The sequence below is a fragment of the Myotis nattereri genome (genome assembly GCF_964212035.1).
Source record: "Myotis nattereri genome assembly, chromosome: 10".
NCBI lineage: Eukaryota > Metazoa > Chordata > Mammalia > Chiroptera > Vespertilionidae > Myotis > Myotis nattereri.
In genome coordinates this window covers 12,213,806-12,239,056 of record NC_138085.1, presented here as the reverse complement: position 1 = coordinate 12,239,056, position 25,251 = coordinate 12,213,806, and the positions used below count along the sequence as shown (strand labels likewise).

At 48.6% G+C, this 25,251-nt stretch overlaps 1 protein-coding gene across 1 annotated transcript in view; it reads left to right on the top strand.

The window, feature by feature from the left end:
• Nucleotides 1-25,251, top strand: part of LOC308526383 (uncharacterized protein) — a gene marked incomplete at its 5' end in the record, with an annotated part of 49,440 nt that overhangs the window by 10,356 nt on the left and 13,833 nt on the right. The window contains one exon of the mRNA XM_081101512.1: nt 2,061-2,142. Within this exon, the coding sequence (XP_080957638.1) occupies nt 2,061-2,142 (82 nt within the window). The remainder of the gene's footprint in view (nt 1-2,060; nt 2,143-25,251) is intronic.

Here is a 25,251-nt window from a genome sequence, read left to right as displayed (position 1 = left end):
CATAGTGAACAGTGATTCCCAGTCGTTCTGCTGTTAGGGTCAGTTTGCATATTACCCTTTCATTATAGAGGATAGAGGCCTGGTGCATGGGTGGGGGCTGGCTGGTTTGCCCTGAAGGGTGTCCCAGATCAGGGTGGGGGTCCTGCTGGGGTGCCTGGCCAGCCTGAGTGAGGGGCTGATGGCTGTTTGCAGGCTGGTCACACCCCCTTTAGGGTGGGTGTCCCCACGGGGTGCCTGGCCAGCCTAGTGGAGGGGCTGATGGCCGTTTCTAGGCTGGCCAAGCCCGCAGGCAACAGAAGCTCCCAGCATCTCCTTTTTTTCTTTTTCTTTTTTTTTATTCTGGGATTTATTTACCTTCTATAATTGAAACTTTGTTGCTTTGAGTGGAGCTCAGAGCTGGCCGCAGGAAGCTTGCCTTCCTCCATCATTGGGGCAACCAAGCCTCCTGCTTGCTCCAGCGCCATGGCTGCCGGCCGCCATCTTGGTTGGGTTAATTTGCATATAGTCGCTCTGATTGGTTGGTGGGCATAGCTTAAGGTGTAGAAAAGGTATGGTCAATTTGCATGTTTGTCTTTTATTAGTGTAGATTTTCTTTTTTTACTGTACATTTCGTTTCCTTTTTGTCAAATCCTCATTTACATTTCATGTCCTTTTTGTTTTTAAGGTCTTTATTTATAGATTAAACTGTATATTAGACATGTGTTGTATAGGAGAAACATTCAAACAGGGGGTCACTTAGAGGTCTACAAGGCATTCATTCAATTTACATTATTTCTAAAGGAAAGCAGGATTCGGGTCTAGAACAGCCTTCCAGAATGAAGCAGGTTCCCGAACGGAGGTTCCACTCACTGTATTCATTATCCAGTTAATCTGTATGAGCATCTACAATGTGTCAGACACTCTGCTATGACTGTGAGGGTCTTTTATATGTTTATGTTATCCACCATGAGGAAGATTCTGAAAACATGTATTATTGGACACTGAAATGCTAATTTTTAAAATGTTTTTAGCCTGAAGGGTTAGGAGCCAGGAAAGCAGTCCTTGGCTTTTCTCTTTCCAAAGGCGCCTTTTGTCTGGAAGCTTTCAACCCTTTGCCCAGCTCAGGAAGAGGAGCGAGTAAACTTCCATTCACGACCCGGCCGGTTTTGCTCAGTGGATAGAGTGTCGGCTGTGGACTCAGGGGTGCCGGGTTCAATTCCGGTCAAGGGCATGTACCTTGGTTGCGGGCACATTCCCAGTACGGGGTGTGTGGGAGGCAGCTGATTGATGTTTCTCTCTCATCCATGTTTCTAACTCTCTATCCCTCTCCCTTCCTCTCAGCAGAAAAATCAATAAAATATATTTTTAAAAAACTTCCATTCACTAATGTACTCTGCAAAAGTCAGCATGATGGATGCTGCTTGCTTCTTGCTCAGATACTCAAAGTCAGAAGGGACTGTGTGATTGCTTTGGGATGGAGTTAAGTCCAGATCATTGTATTTGTCCTTAGTCATTTTTTACCAGTCGGTCTCTTCCCTGACATGATTCATACGGAGCCTGGACTGGACTCTTTAAAACACATGAGTAAATGAAGAGAAAGACAGAAACATGGGGCGAGAGCATGAACTAACACCAAAATAAATGAATGCATCCTCTCTCTCTCTCTCTCTCTCTCTCTCTCTCTCTCTCTCTCTCTTTCTCTCTCTCTCTCTCTCTCATGCATGAACACACCCATGAGGATTTCAGTCCATTAAATGACAATGAAACAAGTCTTGGGCTGAGAGCAGTGCCACCTGCGCCGCCCCCCATCCCCCGCCCAGGCGGTTCTGAATATTTTTAAAAATCGGTTCATAGACTCCTCCGCAGGCTCGCTCCCAGGGAATATTTGCTATTGGGGCTCAGCATGAGGACCTGAGTCCACTTCACACGCCTGGGGGCCCTGGTCCCGATGAGATGGCTCCTGGAGAGCGTGACATGGTGTGTGTGTGTGTGGGGGGGGGAGTGAGGCTCAGTGCAGAACAAAGTACAGCACTTAACTCTCCGTTCCTTCCCACCATTTTGCTCTCTGTCATGTTTTCCAGGGACCCTCAGAGCCTAGACCCGCCGGAGGTGAGCTACGCGAAGCTGCAGTATGCAGGCTGGGGCCCCAAAGGCCAGCAGCTGGTAAGCAAGCGCTTTTGCGGCTGCGTGCTCCTGGGATGGAGGTGACGCCTTGTAGCCTGAACATATCTCCCCCTGGTCTGCGTGCCTGAGTGGCATGTGGATAGCACAGCAGGGTTTCTGCACGTGGACAACATCGGTTTCTTTCCTAATAGAGGATCCTCTTAAAACTGGAATCGGCCCTGGACGTGGTCTCAGTGGTTAGAGTGTCGGCCCACCAACCGAAGGGTCTCAGGGTCGATTCCAGGTCAAGGGCACGTACGTGGGTTTCAGGTTCGCTCCCTGGCCGGGTCGGAGCGCACCTGGGAGGCAAGCAATCGATGCGTCTCTCTCACATCAATGTTTCTCTCTCTGTGTCTCTTCCCACTCTCCTCCCCCTCCCTTCTACTCTCCGTAAACGTCAATGAAAAAAATGCCCTCGGGTGAGGAATGGAACCGCGTTTGCTTTGGTTTCCATGTACACTGTCCTGGGCCTGGTCCCCCGTTCCTGTGGGCGTGACTGCAGATAAAGCTCATGGTGAGGCCGGCGAGGGAGGCCTGGCGCTGCTCACGGGGCACTGGCACTGCTGGCTGTGGCACTGGCACTGGAATGCTGGCTCCTTTCTCCGGCGGGTTTGGTGAAGAAGGTAGATCTGCGGTCACAGTTGGGCTCGGCCCCCAGCCTGGAGCAGCCTCGGGGGCAGGGTCCCAGGGTGGTGCACCTCTGGGCTCTGCACCCAACGCCCTCATGGTTCCTACTCCAACTGGCAGCACAAGCTGTTTGAGGGCACCTAGGGGCAGGGGCCTGGTGAGAGGCCCTGAGTGAGGCGGGGTGGTGGGAGGGCCTGGTGAGAGGTCCTGAGTGAGGCGGGGCGGTGGGAGGGCCTGGTGAGAGGTCCTGAGTGAGGCCGGGGGTGGGAGGGCCTGGTGAGAGGCCCTGAGTGAGGCGGGGCGGTGGGAGGGCCTGGTGAGAGGTCCTGAGTGAGGCCGGGGGTGGGAGGGCCTGGTGAGAGGTCCTGAGTGAGGCCGGGGGTGGGAGGGCCTGGTGAGAGGTCCTGAGTGAGACGGGAGGGGAGGGGGGGGGCAGGACGAGGGAGGCGGGGGTACTGGGGTTCGGTCCAGGCTGCCCACTGAGTTCCCGCGGGTCAGCTCTGCCACTGTCCGGCTCTGTCAGCTGGCCGAGCACTGAGGGGAGGACGGGGTAAGAGGACCGCCCACGTCTGCCCCCTCTCCAGCCCATGTTGTCTAAGCCCTTTATTTCAATAGATCATACTGCGCCTCCCCCCTTGCAGGAAGTCTGCCCCCTGCCCCCCGTTTTGATGGTCACGTGTCTCGGTTGCTGCCTTCAAGTCGCCATCTCCTTCTGCATCTTGAAGCTGACGGGCTCAAGCTGCACTTAAAGACCCTTTTCCTAAAACGGCACAGAAGCGGGCCTTTCGGTGAGCGGTGAGCGGTGAGTGTGCACTGGAGGTCCCGGAGATGAAGCCAGGCCTGTTTCCGCTCAGGGAAACCTCTTTCCTGGTTGCGTATTCATTCCACTGCCTCGAATTGATTTAAAGAAATAGGAGTATGTGGGTGACAAACTATTTGAGCTGTCACTGAAGTGTCCCTGATGCTGAGAACCTGGTAGCAGTTTTGGAGAAGCAGTCAGCTGACCCGCATGGAAGTGTGACGGGGTTGGGAGGGCGTCGGGGCGGACGCCGATCCATCACTCGGTCATGGCAAGGAGACAAATCCACCTTCCCCGACGCTCCAACTTACGGAGAACCAAGTGCAGTTTCACAGGAGTTGGTGGATATGAAGCCATTAGACTAGTGGTTCTCAACCTGTGGGTCGCGACCGATTTGGCGGTCGAACGACCCTTTCACAGGGGTCGCCTGAGACCATCCTGCAGATCAGATATTTACATGACGATTCATAACAGAGTGACATGACAGTTATGAAGTAGCAACGGAAATAATGTCATGGTTGGGTCCCAACATGAGGAGCTGTGTTTAAAGGGCCAGCAGGCTGAGAACCACTGGATTAGACGGAGGCCAACAGCCAGGAACTGAGCACAGGTTCAGGGGTTCCCTCCAGTGGGAGGCGGCTGATGCGCTCGGGGGCTTCTCAGTTTTTACACTTTGGGGACGTTGAGCTTTCAATCGTGCAGCTCTCGTACTGAGAGGAGAAGATGCTGGAACTCGCCACCGAGAGCGCGTCCTGTGCGGAGGCGCCGGCACAGGTGTCTCTTGAGGGGCGGGTGGCTGTTCAGGCTGGCGGGCCACTCCGCCTCCGTGTCCGCGACTTCGCTTCACTGCCGTGGAGAGAAAGCAGTGGTAGACGGACAGACGCAAGTGGAAGGCATGTTCCAATAAAACGTTATTTACCAGGACAGGAGTGGGCAGCGGCTGAGGTTTGCTGAGTCCTTGGCCATCTTGGCTGTGAAAGCTGACCTAGGACCAGCTCCCCACAAACAGGCCGCCAGACAGCTCCCCGCGGGCAGGCCCCCGGACAGCTCCCCTTGGATAGGCCCCTGGCGCTCCTTCTCTCGAGATGGAAACCCACAACCTCCGAGCAGGCCTCGCACACTAACAGGTTCCTCGTTGCCCTTTTATCCTAAAAGGTAACTGAAAGGGCGATTCGTTGCGGGGCCTATGTGGGCCGGCTGCCGGGCCCAATGAGGCACAGCCTGACCACGCTGCTGGCGGCCTCGGGCACCGACTCCCCAGCCCACAGAGGGAGCCCGGCGCAGGCCGCCACCCGCCCGCAGCCCCCGGACCAGACCCATGTGGCAGCAGTGGCGGCGGGGTGGGGCACATGCCCTCGCCTGAGGAGATGGAGGAGGAGGCGATCGCCAGCGCCCCCAGGAACGAGACGGACGATGTGGACTTCCTGTCTGGGCTGGAACTGGTCGATGTGCTGGACCCCCGGCAACCGGACTGGCCCCTGGAGCCCGGGCTCAGCTCGCCCTGGGGGGGGGCTAGGACTGCGGCCTCCATCTTGCCCTGGGTCCTCCATTTTTGGGGCGGCCGCCATGTGCTCAGGAGAGTGCCTTCTTCCCAGAAGCCCAGGCCCCTACTGGCCACGCCCGGGCTTTCTTTGAACTAACCAATGTCAATCAAGGGACGTGCGCGCCATAGAGATGACCACATCCTGTGTAACAAGACCCGACTCGCGCCTGGCCAATGGGCGTGGCCCACAGTCCCCTCCCCTGCCCTTTCTATAAAACCCACAATCCCATCAGGCCTTGCTCTCTCTCGGCCACTGGGGCTTACCGTTGCATTGGTGAGTGTGGTTGATTAGCCGAACTAGTTCGAAATGAAGGACTCTTTGCTTTTGCATTGGACTCACTGGCTCCCTGGTGGGCATTTTGGGAACCTTGAAATCTGGGCACAACAACATGCAGTAAACAAGATTTCAAGAAAAACAATTTGACCTATAACTAGAGGCCTGGTGCCCAGATTTGTGCACCAGTGGGGTCCCTTGTCCCTCTCACCATCCGGAACCCCTCAGGACATGTCTGAGCCCCACAGGCCAGAGGAGGAACCCCCACGGGGGCCTCTAGTATGCATATAAGATTTTTGGTGAATCTCTTCCCGCCCTCCCCCAACCCCTTCCCTCTGAGATTCATCAAGCTGTTCCATGGTTCCATGCCTGTGCATTGAGCCTCTGCCCCCTGGTGCTCACTGCTTATCATAGCACTGGTCCAACTTAGGCTTTTATATATTTAGATGTTATGTGCAATAAACATTAATATTTCAAGAAAAACTTTTTAAAAAGAACTAGAGGCCGGGTGCACGGATTCGTGCACCAGCGGAGTCCCTCGTCCTGGCCTGGGCCCTCTCACAGTCCAGGACCCCTCAGGGCAAGTCGCACTGCTGGTTTCAACCCGATCCCTGCAGGTAGGCTGAGGGACCCAACCGGGGGCCTCTAGTGTGCATATAAGATCTTTGGTGCATCTCTTCTCACCTTCCCCCTTCCTCCTTCCCTCTGAGGTTCATCTGTCTGTTCCATGTTTCCATGCCTGAGCTTTGAGTGTCTGATTCCTGGTGGTCAATGTGCATCATAGCACTGGTCCAAGGGTAGCTTAGGACTTTATATACACTGAGGGGCTAGATTATTATGACCACCTGATGTGTGTAGGCAAATAAGCCATACACTGCATTGTTTGGGATATGGAAGCTGAAGGCCTGGTCGAACGCCTTTGCTGTCTGCAGTTACCAAGATAAAACATCTCCAATTTGCACAGGAACACAAGGATTGGACAAGTTGAGCATTGGAAAAAAGTCATGTGGTCAGATGAATCATGTTTCCAGTTGCATCAGCAGATGGCAGAGTGAGGATTTGGTGGAAACAACATGAAAGCATGCACCCCACATGCATGAGTACAGCCCTTCAAGCTGGTGGGGGCAGTGTTATGGTTTGGGGCATGTTTTCCTTGGCATGATTTAGGCCCTTTAATTTGCATGGAACAACATCTGAATAGCACAACATACCTAAGTTCATCCTGTCTTGTTGATGGCGTATCCCAATGGCGTCTTCCAACAAGACAGTGTGCCATGATGGTGCTCGTATGGTGCAGGAGTAGTTTCAACAACATGAGGGAGACTTTACCTTGCTTATGTGGCCCCCACAATCACCAGATCTCAATCCAATTGAGCATTTGTGGGACGAAGTTCAAAGAGCCATAAGGCAGCTGGTTCCACAACCCTCAAATCTCACAGAACTGGACAGTGCTATTCATCAGGCATGGTGTCAGATTACTCATATCACCTTTTAACATCTTGGGGAGCCATGCCGAGATAATTCACCGCAGTACTGAAGGCAAAAGGTGGCCCAACGAAATACTGATGGTGTTGTCATAATAATCTGGCCACTCAGTGTATATAGACTAGGGGCCCGGTGCCCAAAATTCGTGTGTGGGGGTGGTGCGGTGTCCATCAGCCTTGCCTGCACCCTCTCCAATCTGGGACCCATTAGGGGTGGTCTCACTGCTGGTTTGGGCATGATTTCTGGGATCAGGCCTAAACTAGCAATCAAACATCCCTCTCACCATCCAGGACCTCTGGCTCCTAACTACTCACCTGCCTGATTGCCCCTAACCACTCTGCCTGCAGGCCTGTGTACCCTAAGCAGCCCCCCAGCCATCTGTCTTACCCTCAACTGCCCCCCACTGCCGGTCTGCTCACCCACAACTGGCCCCCAATGCTGGCCTGCTCACCCCCAATTGCCCACAATTACCGGCCTGCTCCCCTCCGTCTGCCTTTCCTGCTGGCCTGCTTGCCCCCCATCTGACCCCCCTGATGGCCTGCTTGCTCCCAAGTGCCCTCTCCTCCTGGCCTAATCACCCCTGACTGCCTCTGCCTCGGCCCCACTACCATGGCTTTTCCCCAAAGGACATCTAGAACAGGGGTCCTCAAACTACGGCCCGCGGGCCACATGCAGCCCGCCGAAAACATTTATCTGGCCCGCGGGTGGTTTGCCGCCACTGCCTGTCCTGCTTAGCAGCCAACTCGTCCCGTGCCCGCAGTGCGCATGTGTGGAATGTCTGAGGGACAGTGAACTGGACTCCGGTTAAAAATGTTTGAGGACCTCAGATCTAGAAGGTCTCCTGGTCTAATTAACATATTAACCTTTTATTAGTAAAGATGTTATGTGCAATGAACATTCATATTTCAAGAAAGACTTTTAAACATAATATTCCATGTAATAAACGTTAATATTTGTAGGAAAAAAGATTTAAAATATAAGAATATTACCAAAACTATACTAACATAGTATATCACAAAAGTTGTAGGAAATATGAAAAATCTTCAAATAACAGGATTGCTTCTATTATATTCTAAAATAGTTTTTGTTCTGGCTCTATTTTGTGTTCATCCGTTTACGTTTTTCATTATATTGCACAAACGAGTGAGCTCACATGATATTTGTCTTTCTCTGACTGGCTTATTTTGCTTAGCATAATGCTCCCTAGGTCCATCCGTGCTGTTGCAAATGGTAAAAGTTCCTTCTCTTTTACGGCAGCGTAGTATTCCATTGTATAGACGTACCACGGTTTTCTAATCCACTCATCTGCTAAGTGCGGCACTTAGGCTGTTTCCAAATCTTAGCTCTTGTACATTGTGCTGCTATGAACAGAGGGGTGCATATGTCCTTTCTGATTGGTGTTTCTGATTTCTTGGGATATAGTCCTAGAAGTGGGATTACTGGGTCCAATGGGAGTTCCATTTTTAATTTTTTGAGGAAAATCCACACTGTCTTCCACAGTGGTTGCACCAGTCTGCATTCCCACAGCAGTGCAAGAGGGTTCCTTTTTGTCCCCATCCTCGCCAGCACTTGTGTTTGTTGATTTGTTGATGATAACCATTCTGACAGGTGTGAGATGGTATGTCCTTGTCGTTTTGATTTGCATCTCTCTGATGATGATTGTCTGATACTTTGCTGCCTATGGATTCATCTGCCTATGGACATATGTCTGATATTTGCTGCCTATGGATTCTTCTAAGATTGTTATGGTTTCCCGCCTTATGTTTAAATCCTTTATCCATTTTGAGTTTATTTTTGTGTTTGGTGTAAGTTGGTGGTCTAGTTTCTCTCTTTCTTTTTTTTTGCTTGTATCCATCCAATTTTCCCAACACCATTTATTGAAGAGACTATCTTGACTCCATTGTATATTGTTGTCTCTTTTGTCAAATATGAATTGAGTTTAATGGCCTGGGTTGATTTCTGGATTCTCTGTTTGATTTCATTAGTCTACACGTCTGTTCTTGTGCCAGTACCAGGCAGTGTTGAGAACTGAGGCTTTGTAATATGGCTTAATATTTGGTATTGTTAGCCCTCCAACCTTGTTGTTCTGTCTCAGGATTGCTGTGGCTATTTGGGGTCTTTTTAAATTCCATAGGAATTTTTGAATAGTTTGTTGTAGGTCTGTGAAATGTTCCGTTTGTTTCTTAATGGGATTTTCATTGAACCTATAGATTGCTACCAGTGGTGTGGACAATTTTAATGATGTTGATTCTACCAATCCATGAACACGGTATATCCTTCCATTTATTTATGTCTTCCTCTATCTCTTTTTTCAACATCCTGTAGTTTTCCGAGTACAGGTGATTTACCTCATGAGTTAAGTTTATTCCTAGGTATCTTAATTTTTGGGGGGCAGGGGTAAATGGGATTGTTGTATTAGTTTCTCTCTGTGTGAGTTCATTATTGGTGGATTTTCTGAAACAGTCTGAGGAGTATACTAGTAGGTGTTAGTTCTTCTTTGAATGTTCGGTAAAACTCCGCTGTGAAGCCATCTCTTGGATGTTTAGTGACTTTGACTATGTTTTCATATGTCTCTTGGCCTTCTGTGTGTCCTCTTTCTTTCTTTTTTTTTTAACAGGTTTTTTTTTATTTTTTTAAGTTTTATTGCTTAAAGTATTAGAAATGGTATAACATATGTGTCCTTTTTTTTCAACCCGCCCTTGACAATCCCCCGCCCTCCCTTACCCCCCAGTGTCTTATGTCCATTGGTTATGCTTATATGCGTGCATACAAGTCCTTCGGTTGATCTCTTACCCCATTCCCTCCTGCCCCCCAACCCTTTCCGGCCTTCCCGCTGCAGTTTGACAATCTGTTTGAGGCAGCTCTGCCTCTGTATCTCTTATTGTTCAAAAGATTATAATGGTCTCTATTATCCATGAATGAGTGAGATCATGTGGTACTTTTCCTTCATTGACTGGCTTATTTCACTTAGCATAATGCTCTCCAGTTCCATCCATGCCGCTGCAAATGGTAAGAGTTCCTTCTTTTTTACAGCAGCATAGTATTCCATCGTGTAGATGTACCACAGTTTTCTAATCCATTCATCTACTGATGGGCACTTAGGCTGTTTCCAGATCTTAGCTATGATGAATTGTGATGCTATGAACAGAGGGGTACATATATCCTTTCTGATTGGTGTTTCTGGTTTCTTGGGATATGTTCCTAGAAGAGGGATCACAGGGTCAAGTGGAAGTTCCATTTTTAGTTTTTTGAGGAAACTGCATACTGTCTTCCATAGTGGCTGCACCAGTCTGCATTCACACCAGCAGTGCACAAGTGTTCCTTTTTCTCCACAACCTCTCCAGCACTTGTCGTTTGTTGAATTGTGGATGATAGCGAGTCTGACAGGTGTGAGATGGTACCTCATTGTTGTTTTGATTTGCATCTCTCAGATGATTAGTGACTTTGAGCATGTTTTCATATGTCTCTTGGCTTTCTGAATGTCCTCTTTTGAAAGGTGTCTATTTAGATGGGCAAAGGCCCATTTTTTGATTGGATTGTTTATCTTCCTTTTGTTAAGTTGTATGAGTTCCCTATAAATTTTGGAGATTAGGCCCTTATCAGATATGACATTGGCAAATATGTTTTCCCACGCAGTGGGTTTTCTCGTTGTTTTGTTGATGGTTTCTTTTGCTGTGCAGAAGCTTTTTATTTTGTTATGAGTCCCATTTGTTCATTTTCTCTTTAGTTTCAAGTGCCCTAGGAGCTGTATCAGTGAAGAAATTGCTTCGGCATATGTCTGAGATTTTATTGCCTTTGGATTCTTCTAGAATTTTTATGGTTTCCCATTGTACATTTAAGTCCTTTATCCATTTTGAGTTTATTTTTGTGTTTGGTGTAAGTTGGTGGTCTAGTTTCATTTTCTTGCATATATCTGTCCAATTTTCCCAACACCATTTATTGAAGAGACTATCTTGACTCCGTTGTATGTTTTTGCCGCCTTTGGCAAATATTAATTGAGCATATTGGTTCGGGCCGATTTCTGGGCTCTCTGTTCTATTCCATTGATCTATATGCCTGTTTTTGTGCCAGTACCAGGCAGTTTTGAGAACAGTGGCTTTGTAATACAACTTGATATCTGGTATTGATATCCCACCTACTTTGTTCTTTCTCAGGATTGCTGCAGCTATTTGGGGTCTTTTTTTATTCCAGATGAATTTGTGGAGAGTTCGTTCTAGATCTGTGAAGTGTGTCGTTGGTATTCTAATGGGAAGTGCGTTGAATTTATAGATTGCTTTGGGTGGTATGGACATTTTAATGATGTTGATTCTACCAATCCATGAACATGGTATGTTCTTCCATCTGTTTATGTCTTCCTCTATCTCTTTTTTCAACGTCCTGAAGTTTTCTGAGTAGAGGTCTTTTACCTCTTTAGTTAAGTTTATTCCTAGGTAGCTCAATTTTTTTGGTGCGATGGTAAATGGGATTGTTTTTTTTTTAGTTTCTCTTTCTGAAAGATCACTGTTGGTGTATAGAAATGCCTCAGATTTCTTGGGGGTTAATTTTGTATCCTGCTACATTGCAAAATTCGTGTATTAAGTCTAGTAGTTTTTTGATGGAGTCTCTAGGGTTTTGTATGTATAATATCATGTCGTGTGCAAGTAAGGACAGTTTTACTTCCTCTTTTCCAATTTGGATGCCTTTTATTTCTTCTTCTTGTCTAATTGCAATGGCTAATACTTCCAGTACTATGTTGAACAGGAGTGGTGAGAGTGGGCATCCCTGTCTTGATCCTGTCCTTAGGGGAAATGGTGTTAGTTTTTGTCCATTGAGTATGATGTTGGCTGTGGGCCTGTCATATATGGCTTTTATTATGTTGAGGTATGATCCTTCTACTCCCATCTTGCTGAGAGTTTTTATCAAAAATGGGTGTTGGATTTTGTCAAATGCTTTTTCTGCATCAATTGATATGACCATATGATTTTTTTGTTTCAGTTTGTTTATGTGACGTATCACGTTTATTGATTTGCGGATATTGTACCATCCTTGCATCCCTGGGATAAATCCTACTTGGTCATGGTGTATGATCTTTCTGATGTACTGCTGGATCCGATGTGCCAATATTTGGTTGAGGATTTTGGCATCTATGTTCATGAGGGATATTGGCCTGTAATTCTCTTTCATTGTGTTGTCTTTACCTGGTTTTGGTATTAGAGTGATGCTGGCTTCATAGAATGAGATTGCAAGTGTTCCTTCCTCTTGAATTTTTTGTAGTAGTCTGAGGAGGATAGGTTTTAGTTCTTCCTTGAATGTTTGGCAAAACTCCCCTGTGAAGCCGTCTGGTCCTAGGCTTTTGTTTGCTGGAAGTGTTTTGATGACTGCTTCAATTTCTTCCATAGTTATTGGCCTATTGAGATTTTTAGATTCTTCCTGATTGAGTGTTGGAATGTTGTATTTTTCTAGGAATGTGTCCATTTCCTCCAGGTTGTCTAGTTTGTTGGAGTTAAGCTGTCCATAGTGTTTTTTAACAATCATTTGTATTTCTGTGGGGTCTGTTGTTATTTTGCCTCTATCGTTTCTGATTTTCTTTATTTGGGTCCTCTCTATTTGTTTCTTGGTGAGCCTGTCTAGAGGTTTGTCAATCTTGTTTATCCTTTCAAAGAACCAGCTCTTGGTTTCATTGATTTTCTGTATTGTTTGTGTTTTTTTGTTTGTTTGTTTGTTTGTTTTGGTCTCTATGTCATTTATTTCTGCTCTAATCTTTATTATCTCCTTCCTTCTGCTCACTCTGGGGTTTTCTTGTTGCTCTCTTTCTAATTCTTTGAGTTGTAGAGATAGATGATTTACTACCATTTTTTCTTGTTTTTTGAGATAGGCCTGTAGAGCTATAAACTTCCCTCTCAGGCCTGCTTTCATTGCGTCCCATAGGTTTTGGATTGTTGTGTTTTCATTGTCATTAGTTTCCAGGATGTTTTTAATTTCTTCTTTGATCTCATTGGTAACCCAATCAATATTTAATAACATGCTATTCAGCTTCCAAGTGTTTGAGTATTTTCGGTTGTTTTTATTGTAGTTTATTTCTAATATTATGCTGTCGTGGTCTTAGATGATGCTTGGTATGATTTCAATCTTCTTGAATTTGGGGAGACTTTGTGACACAATATGTGGTCTATTTTTGAATGCGTCTTATGAGCACTTGAGTCGAATGTATATTCCGTGGCTTTGGGGTGAAGCGTTCTGAAGATGTCAATTAAGTCCATCTGATCTGGTGAGTCATTTAGAATTGCTATTTCTTTGCTGAGTGTTTGTCTAGAGGATTTATCCAGTGATGTCAGTGTTGTATTAAAGTCCCCTATTATGATTGTATTGTTGTCGATCTCTCCTTTGATATCTTCCAGGAGTTTTTTTTATGTATTTGGGTGCTCCTGCATTGGGTGCATATATCTTTACCAGGGTTATATCTTCTTGTTGTATTGATCCCTTTAAGTATTATGCAGTGGCCTTCCTTATCTCTTGTTATGGCCTTCACTTTGAGGTCTATTTTGTCTGATATAAGTATTGCTACCCCAGCTTTCTTTTCCTTTCCTATTGCTTGAAAGATATTTTTCCATCCCTTCACTTTCAGTCTGTGTGAGTCCGTTCTAATGAGGTGGGTCTCTGGTAGACAGCAAATGTATGGGTCATAGTTTTTATCCATTCAGCCACTCGATGTCTTTTGGTTGGAGCATTTCATCCATTTAGGTTTAAAGTTATTATTGAGAGCTATTTGTTTGTAGCCATTTCTTTTTTTGTGTGTGGCTCTTTTCTTTCTGAGCTTTTTGTTTCTTCTTTTTACAACAGTCCCTTGAGCATTTCTTGCATTGCTGGCTTGGTGGTGATAAACTCCCTTAGCCTTTTTTTGCCTGTGAAGCTTCTTATTTCCCCTTCAATTTTGAATGGTAGCCTTGCTGGATAGAGTATTCTTGGATTCAGTCCTTTGCTTTGAATAAGTTTGTAAAATTCCGTCCATTCTTTTCTGGCCTGCTGTGTTTCTGTTGAGAAATCATTTGATAATCTAATGGGAGAGACCTTGTATGTCACTTTCCGTCTCTCTCTTGCAGCCTGTAAGATTCTCTCTTTGTCCTGAACATTTGCCATGGTAATTATGATGTGTCTTGGTGTGGGTCTTTTCGGCTTCACCTTGTTTGGGACTCTCTGTGCTTGTGTGACTTTTTTCTTCCCCACCTCAGGGAAGATTTCTGATATGATTTCTTCGAATAGGTTTTCTAATCCTTGTTCCTCTTTCTGTTGTTCTGGCACCCCTATTTTTCGTATGTTGTTTCGTTTCATGTTGCCCCAAAGCTCCCTTAGGCTCACCTCCTGTCTTTTAATTGATTTCTCCAAGTGCAGTATAGTTTGGGTGTGTTTTGCTTCCTTGTCTTCTAATTCACTAATTCGGTCCTCCGCTTCTGCTAGTCTACTGTTGATACTTTCAATGGTGTTTTTTATTGCAGCTATATCACTCTTCATTTCTTCTTGGGTCTTACTTAAGTTGTTGATTTTTTCATCTGTTTCTTCTTGCTTCTTGTATATGTTGTTGATTTTTTCCTCCGTCTGGTTTATGCACTCTAGGACCCTTAGTCTGAAATCTTTTTCTGTCATGCTGCATGCCTGGGTTTCACTTAGCTGCTTTTCTGGCGAGTCCTCCTTTTCTTTCCTTTGGGGGTTTCTCTGTCTACCCATGTTTGATCTCACTGCCATATCGAGACATTGAGTCATACAGTGGATGCTCCCTGGGTGGCAGTCACTCCTTGGGCTGTGGTTGCTCCTTGGGCGGTTGCGGTAGCAGCTGTTTCACAGTTGGCAGCAGCTCCTCTGGTGGGTGCTGTTCACAGCTTTGGAGGCTCTTCTGGCTGGTGGGGGGAGATTCACATACAGCTGCTGATCCTCAGAGGGTGTGGTGATCAGGAGGCTGCTGTAGCTTGGGTTTGCTGCGTTGATTTCAGGGCACATAATACAACACAACAAGGCACATGTACCAGGCACAATTTCTCTAGTAGGTGGGTAATTACAAGGCAATTGCTGAATCCAGTGCAAAGTAGGTTGATAACTGAGCCAAAGTGACTCTCAGCTTCCAATAGCCAATTCTATGCTAAAGTTTTTACAGGCTGGGTTACTCTTCAATCTTCTCTTAAGGCTTCTCCTCGCTAGCATCTGTGTGTCCTCTTTCGGAAAATATCTATTTAGGTCCTTTGCCCATTTTTCGATTGGATTGTTTACCTTCCTTTTGTTAAGTTGTAGGAGTTCTCTGTAAATTTTGGAGAATTAACCCTTATTGGAGATAACATTGGCAAGTGTGTTCTCCCATGCAGTGGGCTTTCTTGTTCTTTTGGTTGATGCTTTATCTTTTGATGGAGTCCCGTTTGTTTCTTTTCTCCTTAGTTTCCATTGGCCTAGGAGCTGCATGGGTCAAGATATTGCTATACTTTATTTTAAAGACTTCAAATAAATTCAAACTTTGAGAAAATTTGATGTAGTTAAGTAATTCCATTAGTGTGTTGAAAACATTCAACCATTCAAACATTCCATTGTATACATAATTTTTATATCTGCAGAATTCTAATTTCTCTTTTTAAAAGTCAATTTCTGTTGACTTAGGAGAAAAAGGGAGAGGGAGAGATAGAAACATCAATGATGAGAGAGAATCATTGACCACCTGCCTCCTGCACGCCCCACAGTGGGGATTGAACTGGGCGTGTGCCCTGACCAGGAATTGAACCGCAACATTCTGCTTCCTAGGTCGACGCTCCACCCCTGAGTCATGCCGGCTTGGCTAATTTCTCTTTTTTAAGTTCTATTTGAACATAATGTCGTGGTCATGGCTTGCTCTCCAGGTTGATGTTTAGTGAAAAGGCTCCAATTGGGAGTTTACAGGTTAAATGTATTATTTATTCTATTAGGAGTAGCCCCTGTCTATGGGCGCTGGCCTCTGTGAAGTCATGGTTCCCTCCTGCACATCTGCGCCCCTCCTGGAGGCTTCTAGCATTTAGTGTTTTCCTTCAGCAGTGACACGTGTTTACGACACTCTGACCTGTCGGGCCAAGCTCACCAGCACCCACAATTGAAGGCGCTCCCCATAACCTGCTCTACCCCCCTCCCCCAGGGTTCCTCTTCCAGCCCCTGTTCCTCAGAGTTTGATCTTTTCCATCTAGTGGCTTTGTGGCCGGTCACGGCTGCTGGGTCTCTGGGTCTTCCTTCCCAGATCCCACAGGACTGCATCTGGCAGGCCTCCCTTCCGACTGCCCCTTCCACAGGGCTCCACGCCCCCACCTGGTGCTGCTCCCACCTCCTCCTCCAGGCTCAGCTGCGCTCCAGAATGAGGGCTGTGGGATGTGCAGCGCTGCAGACAGATGTGCGGTGCTCTGTTTCCAAGAGCTAGACAGCTGCTGGCTGAGGCGGTCCCCCTGGACTTAGAGGGTGATAGAGTGGCTCACAGGCAGGTCCCAGTGCTGTGGCCGTTGCTCTGGGCTGCAGCCAGCAGTCCGCGTGGCTCTGTGCCAACCCTGCACACGCAGACCTGGTCTTACAGGGTATGTCCCGTGGCCGTGAGTGTCCTACCAGGTGTGCGTTGTTGCGCTGGTTTTAAAAGGACTGACTCTTTCAGCATAAACGCCTCAGCTGGCTGACAAGAAGGGTCCCTGAGAGGAGCACGCTGCCACAATGGTCAGGTGTGTGCGATGACGCTGGGTCTGCTTCACTCCTGCAGGTCGGAGCTCCCTCTCAGGAGGCCGCGCTGAGGAAGTTCCATGACCTCTATAGAAAGGGAAGCGGAGGCACAGAGGGTGGCAGCCGGCTCACCATCCTTGCCCTTTTGTATGAATTCCACCTGCTACAGTCTCTCTGCATCTCCTACATGTTGGAAAAACTGACTGGAACTTTCACAGAGAAAGATAAGGAACTTATCCTGTTCAGGCTGAGAAATGGGGATTTTCATTGAGAAAACACGATGCTATGTCCCTGGCAATGATCAGAGAGACCAGGGCAAAGCCAGCGGGGCAGGCAGCACGTTCCAGGACCAGACCAGGGACGGTGGGTCCCTCGACCTGCCTCCTAAGTGCCTAAGTGTGCAGATGCTGAGCAGCAGGTGAAATAAGTGGGGAAATGCTGTGTGCCATGCCCTAGCCATCTGTTATCGTTTGTTCCTAGGATGAAGATGTTTTTATCATGAGTGTGTGAGCAAACCTTATTCCTTTACTAAAACTCGGGTCTTTTGTGAGTTAAGAATCGATTTAATTCACACTCATCTGTTCAACAAATGTTCACTGAGGAAGGCCGTGTGGCTCGGGGCTCAGGTGTCAGCGACCTGGACTTCTGGCTCAGCAGTGGACAGCAATGTGACCTGAGTCTTCCAAGCCTCAGTTTGCCCTTGTAGAACACAGGGCTGAGCAGAGCTCCTGCCTCTTTTCCTTTTGTGCAGATCAGAGATAGGGGAGGGCGGGGGAGCCCCGAGGGATGTGTGAGGAGCAGGGAGAGGGTGCGTGTGGGGCCCACAGGGGAGCAGGGCAGAGGCCGTTGCAAGGACTTGGGCGTTGATCCTGGAGGCACCTGGAGGGTTCTGAGTGGGAAAATGGACTGGGAAGGGTTCGTGCTAACGGTCACCCTGGCTACAACGTAGAAGACAAAGGTGGTCAGGCAGGAAGACCCCCTTCAGGGGTCAGAGATGGTGGTGGGAGGATTAGCTCTGTGGTAGTGGACGTGGGTGTGGGAGAGGGTGTGGGAGTTGGAACTGACCAGGCAGAGAATGGGTGGGAGGGAAGGCGGGGTCAGCGCATGTTCTCAGCTGGGCCTTTAGTGGACAGCACTACATGCAGGAGACACAGGCTCAGAAGGGAGGACGGGACCATCCTGAAACCGGAAATGCTCACTGGGATGTGCTGTGGTCTGAGCCCTCTGAGGACGCACAGCCCTTAACATACGCAGTGGACACTGTGCAAGGGTGGGTGTGATGCTGTGTGCTCTCACTGAAAAGTGAATACTCGGAGAAATCTCAGACAGGGCTCTCTGGGAGGTCTCTGAATTGTGCTTGCGACTTTTCTCTCAGTGTGACATTCTTTCCAGTTGAAAAGTTAAAGAGTGTACAGGCCAGGGGTGGGGAAGGAATGGCCAATGTCGTGGAGAGGAGGGGTGGCTCAGAGCCCAGGGCCAGGAGGGAGGAGTGCAGGGAGGGGGGAGAACCAGTGGGAGGAGGGGGGTTGAGGGGAGCAGGAGAGGGAAGGGGAGCTCTGTGGGTAGTGGTCCAGGCCCCGGTGGAGGTCTGGCAGGAGTCCGGTGCCGGGTCATGTTAAAAGGCTGCAGAGGCTGGAGTGGGGATGGTCTGCCTGCGACCATAGGGTTTATCAGCAGTGGTGGCCACGTGCAGAGTTGGTTTGTTTCTTCCCAAGTTGAAGTGATGACCATTTGAAATGGATGGCTCTCTCTTTCTTTTCTTTTCTTTTTTTTTTTTTTTTTAAATATATTTTATTGATTTTTTACAGAGAGAAAGGGAGAGAGATAGAGAGTTAGAAACATCGATGAGAGAGAAACATCGATCAGCTGCCTCCTGCACATCTCCCACTGGGGATACGCCTGCAACCCAGGTACATGCCCTTGACCGGAATCGAACCTGGGACCCTTCAGTCCGCAGGCCGACGCTCTATCCACTGAGCCAAACCGGTTTCGGCATCTTTCTTTTCTTTATGTTTTTAAGGTTCGCTGTGTGCTAGAAACGATGTTGGTTCTGAAGAACAGTGGCGTGCAGAGGATTCCGGGCTGTGAGCCTGAGCCTGTGGAGAAACTGAGGAAATTGCTGAGAGGGGAAGTGAGTTCCCTGTGGACGTGGACCCACTGTGGAAGGCTGGGAGGTAGTTGGAGCCGTGAGTCGGGTGCCCGGCCTGGTCAGCAAGAGTTGTGAGGGAGCGAGTGGCAGCTGTGTTTCTGCGGTGAGACCCTGTGAGGGGCCCGTGTGCAGCGTGTCCCTGTGAGATCAGCATCCCCCACACTTAGCCGGTGGTGCTGGACTCGGCTGTGCAGCAGAATCACCATAGACCTTCTGATCACTTTGGAAGAGGGCCCACCAGGACCGGAGGCGTTAGCCCAGCAGGAGAGGGGCTTGTCTATGTAACCTCCCCAGGTATGTTTACGTGGGGCCACAGCAGAGACCCACTGCCATCTCCAGTCAGGGCGTCCTCTACCCTTACTTCTTTATTCATTTTTCTGAGGAGAATTCTTATTTTATATATACTTTTATTGACTTCACAGAAAACTGGAGACGGAGCACGAAAGAGAAACGCCAGTGATGAGAACCATTGATTGGCTCTCTCCTGGACACCCCGCATTGGGGATGGAGGCCACAACTGGGACATGGGCCCCAACCTGGAAGCCAACCATAACTGCCTGGTTCTGGTTCATAGGTTGACACTCAACCACTGAACCAGGCCGACAAGGCTCGGGTGCCGGTAAACCTGCTTGTATAAAGAAAAGAATGGTATTGATGGTTTAGTTAGCTTCAAGGTATTCTTTGAAACTATTGGAGAAGTTGCTAAGAATTGATAACTGAAAATTTGAGAATGACTTTCCACTGCCTAATGGAACCCACTTTTTCTTTAAATCCTATGGCAAGGATGTGCTTATTGATTTGAGAGAGAGAATCATTGATGTGAGAGAAAAGCATCAATTGGTTGCCTCTCATACACACTCCCACTGGAGACTGAACGCCCAACCTAGGTATGAGCCCTGACCGGGAATTGAACCCACAGCCTTTCCGTGTAGAGAATGATGCTCCAGCAAACTGATCCACACCGGCCAGGTCGTGGACCAATTTTTAGGAAAGAAAACTTTCTGTGACTCCTAACCTTTGTGCATATCTGTGGTCCAAAATACAGCTCAGTCCATGGGAGTTCATGGAACACCTTGATGACTTTGAGTTGAGTGAATGAGATGCAATGTGTGCAATGTGCTCATCACTGTGCCAGGCTTGTGCTCACTCTTTTGTGGTTTCAGTCGGCCTCATCCTGTTTTCTGTGTCATTCTTATGTATTTTCCTTAAAAATAGCACTAGGTTCATAAATTTTGCATCGTTTCTCTAAAATGTTGGCCCTGAAAACGGGGAGCAGAGAGTTTGAAATTTTATCATCCAGTTTATATCCCTTTGGCATAAGCTCATCAATTCAACTGTTCTTGAAATCTTGATTTGCATAATGATAAATAATTTTCATTATCGCAAGGTTCCTTAAAGTATATGTTATCTGCTGTGTTCTCACTTCAGGTCACTGAATCTATAAATTTGTTTCCAGGTTAGATCACATTTCGTTGGACACTAATTGAAATCTCATCATGCTGCCCACAAATGAAGGCGGTTAGATTTATGGAATAGCTTCTGTACGAGGAATTGATTGAGATAGTTATGAAAAAGTAACCCCTTTAGGTGGGATTTTTTTCAGTTTTGTTCTTTTGTTCGGGGCAGGAATAGACTGCTGGGGACTCGCTATGATTACAAGGAATATGAATGGTGCTCTGTTAACCATGATTGTTCTGTTCTAATGAGGGAAAGCACGTTCTGATCTGGTGGAGAGTTGTCCGCCCTGGGACATGGGAGCTAACAAGGGAATGCAGGCCACCCTCCTTTCTGAGAAAGGCCTAGATCAGCAACCTCGTTGCCTGTAATATGGTCCCGGAGCCACCCGGCCTCTGCCAACACCCAGCCCGAGTTGCCTGTAACCTGTAACCACTATACCTTCCTACTTTCCCAGGCCTGAAATGTCTGCTTTCCCGTGGGATCTTTGTCCTTCTACCCAAGATAAGCAGCTGGCTTATTGGGGGTGGGGGACTGGGGGTATAGCAGACGTCTGTGGGTGACCTAATGCTCTCTCCTTCTGCTGCATTCATGGAATAAATGATCTCAACCCTGTCTCTGCTTCATTGGCTCAAGGAGTGACCAGCAGCCCGGACCCATTGCTTGTCCAGATTCACTTTCAGTAATTTTATAACAGTCATTGGAGCTGGATAATGAATCGAAATGCTAATCAGTACTCTCCCCCCACCCCCAATCTAAGTCCAAAGATTTCATCTACTTTAAACAATTTAAATTTGTCTTAAATTAAGAATGAGTTTTTTAATTCACCCAAGTAAACCATTACTAGTTTAGAAATAATTGATTGGCAGCCTAAATGTTTAAATTCTGTTCTGAGGGTGCCTGTATATTTGTTCTCTAAATGTCTTTCTTGCATGTGCTAATTTAGTACTCCTTGCACTGAAAGCTATGTACAAAGTCCTTTTGTTAAAATATTTTCCAGTCCGGCTGGCATGGCTCAGTGATTGAGTGTATCACTACGACCAGGAGGTCACCATTAGATACCCAGTCAGGGCATATGCCCTGGTTGGGGGCTTGATCCCCATTATGGGGCGTGCAGGAGGCAATTGATCAATGCTTCTCTCTCATCATTGATGTTTCTCTCTCGCTATCTCTCCTTTCCCCTCGGAACTCAATAAAGATATATTTTTTAAAAATATATAAAGTATAGCCCTAGCCAGTTTGGCTCACTGGATAGAGGGCTGACCTGGGGATTGAAGGGACCCAGGTTTGATTCTGGTCAAGAGCATGTACCTTGGTTGTGGGCACATCCCCAGTGGGGAGTGTGCAGGAGGCAGCTGATCAATGCTTGTCTCTCATCAGTGATTCTAACTCTCTATCCCTCTCCCTTCCTCTCTGTAAAAAATCAATAAAATATATATTTTTAAAAATATATATGTATATAAAATATTTCTCAAATATATAGCTTTACTTTGTTCATTTTCCTTATAAACTACACATTAGTGAGTGGTCTGTCAAATTGTTTTTTAGGCAATTGACTGGTGGACTTGAGGGGTCTTTCGTATGAACTATTGACAGTCGATGGTGAGAATTTCCAAGCTGGGCTCTGTAGGTAAGACTTCACAAAATAAAATGACTGTGTAGTTCCCTGAAAGGAACGAATCAAATTTCTGTAATGTGGCTGATGGGAAAAAATAATTTTTTGAAACATAGACAGACATATCAGAATGAAGTGGTTAATTTCCATTGATAATGGTATAGGATCTATAAACATAACCTTTATGTTTCTTTATATTTTATGTGCCAGATAGATCTTAATCTTGATGGGGAGAGTGTCCTAATTTTGGCGTATTCCTAAAGCAGTTGGCATGGGGCATGAGCCTCTGGCAGAGCCGTTTAGAATGCTTGGCCTAGAGCAGTTTGGTTGGGGAGCCATGGAGACAGTGGAATGTTAGGTGCGAGGTCGGTGGGCGTGGAGTCGGTGGGCGTGGAGTTGGAGGGTGAGGAGTTGGTGGGTGCGGAGTTGGTGGTGCGGAGTTGGTGGTGCGGAGTCTGTGCGAATTGTCAGTGTGTGAAGAGTCGGTGTGAAGAGTTGGAGTAAGAAGAGTCGGTGGTCGTAGAGTCGGTGAGTGCAGAGCCTATTCCTGTGTGAGAAGGGACTGTCCCTGCCTCCCCCTCAGGGCTCTTGTGAGGAGTGACTGTGCAAGGACAGAGGGCACCTGGCGCAGGGCCGGGGATGGGCAGAGAGACGGTGTCCAGGTGACTCCTGAGTATGTGAGCAAACCCTTCCCGCTGCCAGGCTTTGACCAGAACCGTGTCCGCTGGCGGCAGGTCCACGGCTTCCCTTCTACCAATTGGGATCCCTTGGCCTGGCCTACGGGAATTCGGCTGAAACTGGCTCTCTGACAGCCCCTGAGGAGTCCCAGATTGCGAGAGGGCATAGGCGAGGCAGTGGGACTCCACTGGTATATGATGAGGGCGGGGAGGGACACAGGAGGTTGGCGAGTGGGGAGGGACCCTGGGAGGGCCCCAGGGCATGTCAGGCCTGTCTAGTTCAGCCCCAATCAGCCAGACCCCAGCAGCAAGCCAACCTGCCAGTTGCAGCGTAGGCCCTCCAGTGGTCAGTGCACGTCATAGCAAGCTGTTGAGTGGCCTTAGCATATCATTCGGGTATTATGCTTTCATTGGTTGAATGGATGACCGGACACTTAGCATATTAGGCTTTTATTCTATAGGTTGTTAAAAAAAAAAACAAAACAAACAAATGGATAGGGCCTGACTGCTGTGTTGCTTTCTGTAAGGATGGATGTAGGTGGGTGACTGGCAATAAGGGTTTCTGCTGGCAACTAGGATGTGGGCCGAGCTGTGATTTGGGAGTCCCTAGGGCCTTTCCAAGACATGGTAAACCAGCTAAGGGGCCTGAGAGCCACCCGTCCTCCTGTCACCTGCTTTACAGCCCTGTGCTGTGCGTCACTTTGCTCAGACACCACAGAGGCCTCATGGGTCTTCATCACCTACCACGGGGTCAGCATGTCTTTTAGTGGCTGTAGGTCTCCCAGCAGGACCCTGTGCTGGAGTCCCTTGTGTGCAGCGGTGCTCTAGGAAGTGAGCAGGTGCATGGAGGCCCTTCATCCTGGGGAATGAGGGTAGCTGCCCTGGGGCGGGGCAGGCCAGCGGGTTCCATGGTGCGCATCCTCAACCCACCCCTCTTCCTGCACTAGGATCGTGGACACATCCCCCAGCAGTTCCTTGAGGAGCTGCTGGGGGACATCATGGCCCTCGAGGCTGAACAGGTCCAGAGGAGGAACCAGCCCGCCCACCTGAGCTGGGACCTGGAGCAGCTGATAGAAGGTAGGCAGCAGCCCCTGGCGCCGGAGAGCTAGCCTGGCTGTGGCTTCTCCCTCACCCAGGGAGCTGAGCCCTTGGCTCTGCATCTCCTTGGTCAGCCCACCCTCAGCCCAAGTCAGTACGGTGTGATTCAGGGGCCATTTGGGACCGTTTCTTTGCCATTCTCCCCAAGGGGAACATGAGGGGCCTGGCAGCCTCAAAGTCAGGACATGAACTACAAGTAAGTAGATTCAGATTTCTCAGCGCCCGTGTGGACAGTCCCGGGAGCTTCCAGATGACAGCACGCTGACCCCAGAGGCTGTCTTAGATCTGTCCGTGGGGGATTGAAAGCTCTGGATGGCAGGAGCTTCCCCAGTGCTCACTCACCTGCATTATAACAGAGGCCTGGGCTGGTTTCCTCCATTCATGTCCTCCTCGGGCAGATGGGTGCAGTCTGCACTCTGTCTCCCTGGGCAGAGACTGCTCAATGACCTCTCCTCCCGAAGGACCTCACCCACGGGTGGCAAGTCCTCGACACACGCGCCCCAGATCTGCTACCCCCCGCAGGCATACTGGTCAATTACCGTGCCTCCCACTCCCCAGCTGAGCCACCCAGACCCCCCCCCCACTCTGACGGCTGGCCCGGACCATGCCATGTCTTTGCCGTCTCTGTGAGTCTCTGAAATCCTTGACTAGACAGTCAGGTTAGAACTCGGTAAAAAGTGGTTCCAGCAGTTCCACCTTCTGGAACTTCTGCTTTGGCCTCTCCATGGTCACCTGCCTTCTTCTTAAGGTCTGGATGGCTCCCCTACCGGCCCCCAGCTGAGCCAGCACAGGGGCCACAACCAACAGCGGCAGCACCTTGTGTACGACACCCAGCTGACCATCCCCGGCCCTCACACCTTGGCCTCGGGGTGGGGGGGTGGCCGTCTGGGGGGATGGTCCTCTCGGGGCCAGAGCCAGAGAGGGGAAGTGGAGGCCCTGGAAGCTGGGCTCTGACTCCACTTTGCTCTTCAGCCTGCACGCGGATCACTGATTTGGAGGAGAATACCCATGCCCTCCGGGGCACAGTAAAGACGAGGCAGGAGGAGAACCAGCAGCTCCGGAAAGAGGTAAAGTGGGCGGTGTCCGGAATAGACGGGCAAGCCAGTGGCCAGGTGTCCCGTGGGGTGACAGGTTTGGGGTTTGCTCTCAAGCCAAGTTCACTCTGTGACCTGACTGTGGCACGGGCTGGGTCTTTGGCTCTGCAGCTGGAAGAGTTGGGGACCCAACTCACCCAGGACAAGGCCAACAGCCAAAAGGAAGAGCTGGAGGGAGAACTCCAGTCTAACATCGCCAACACCGTGAGGCCCTCCAGGGCCACGCAGGTAGGCCCTCCAGAGCGCATGTCCCCCTGGCGCCCCAGCCTGCCCGAGGGAGCCTCCGGATCACAGCCGTGTCCTGGTCATTGATCAGTGATTCCTGGGTGACCATATTCCCTTGCTCAGCTGCAGCTCAGACCAGCAATTCTCAGCCACTGCTGTCCGCGGGGGCAGGTGTTGCCTCCCTGGGACACTGGCCATCTTGGTGGTGGTTGACAGGACTGAGGGGAGGAGGAGGGCGGTGCTGCTGGCTGTGCCCATTCGATGGTTGTTCCGTAAATATCAGGGTCAGTTGGCTGCTAGTGTTGTTCAGATATTCTGTATCCTGACTGCTGTGCTATGTACTTTTTCTTTTTCTTTTATTTTTAAAATATTTTTATTGATTAA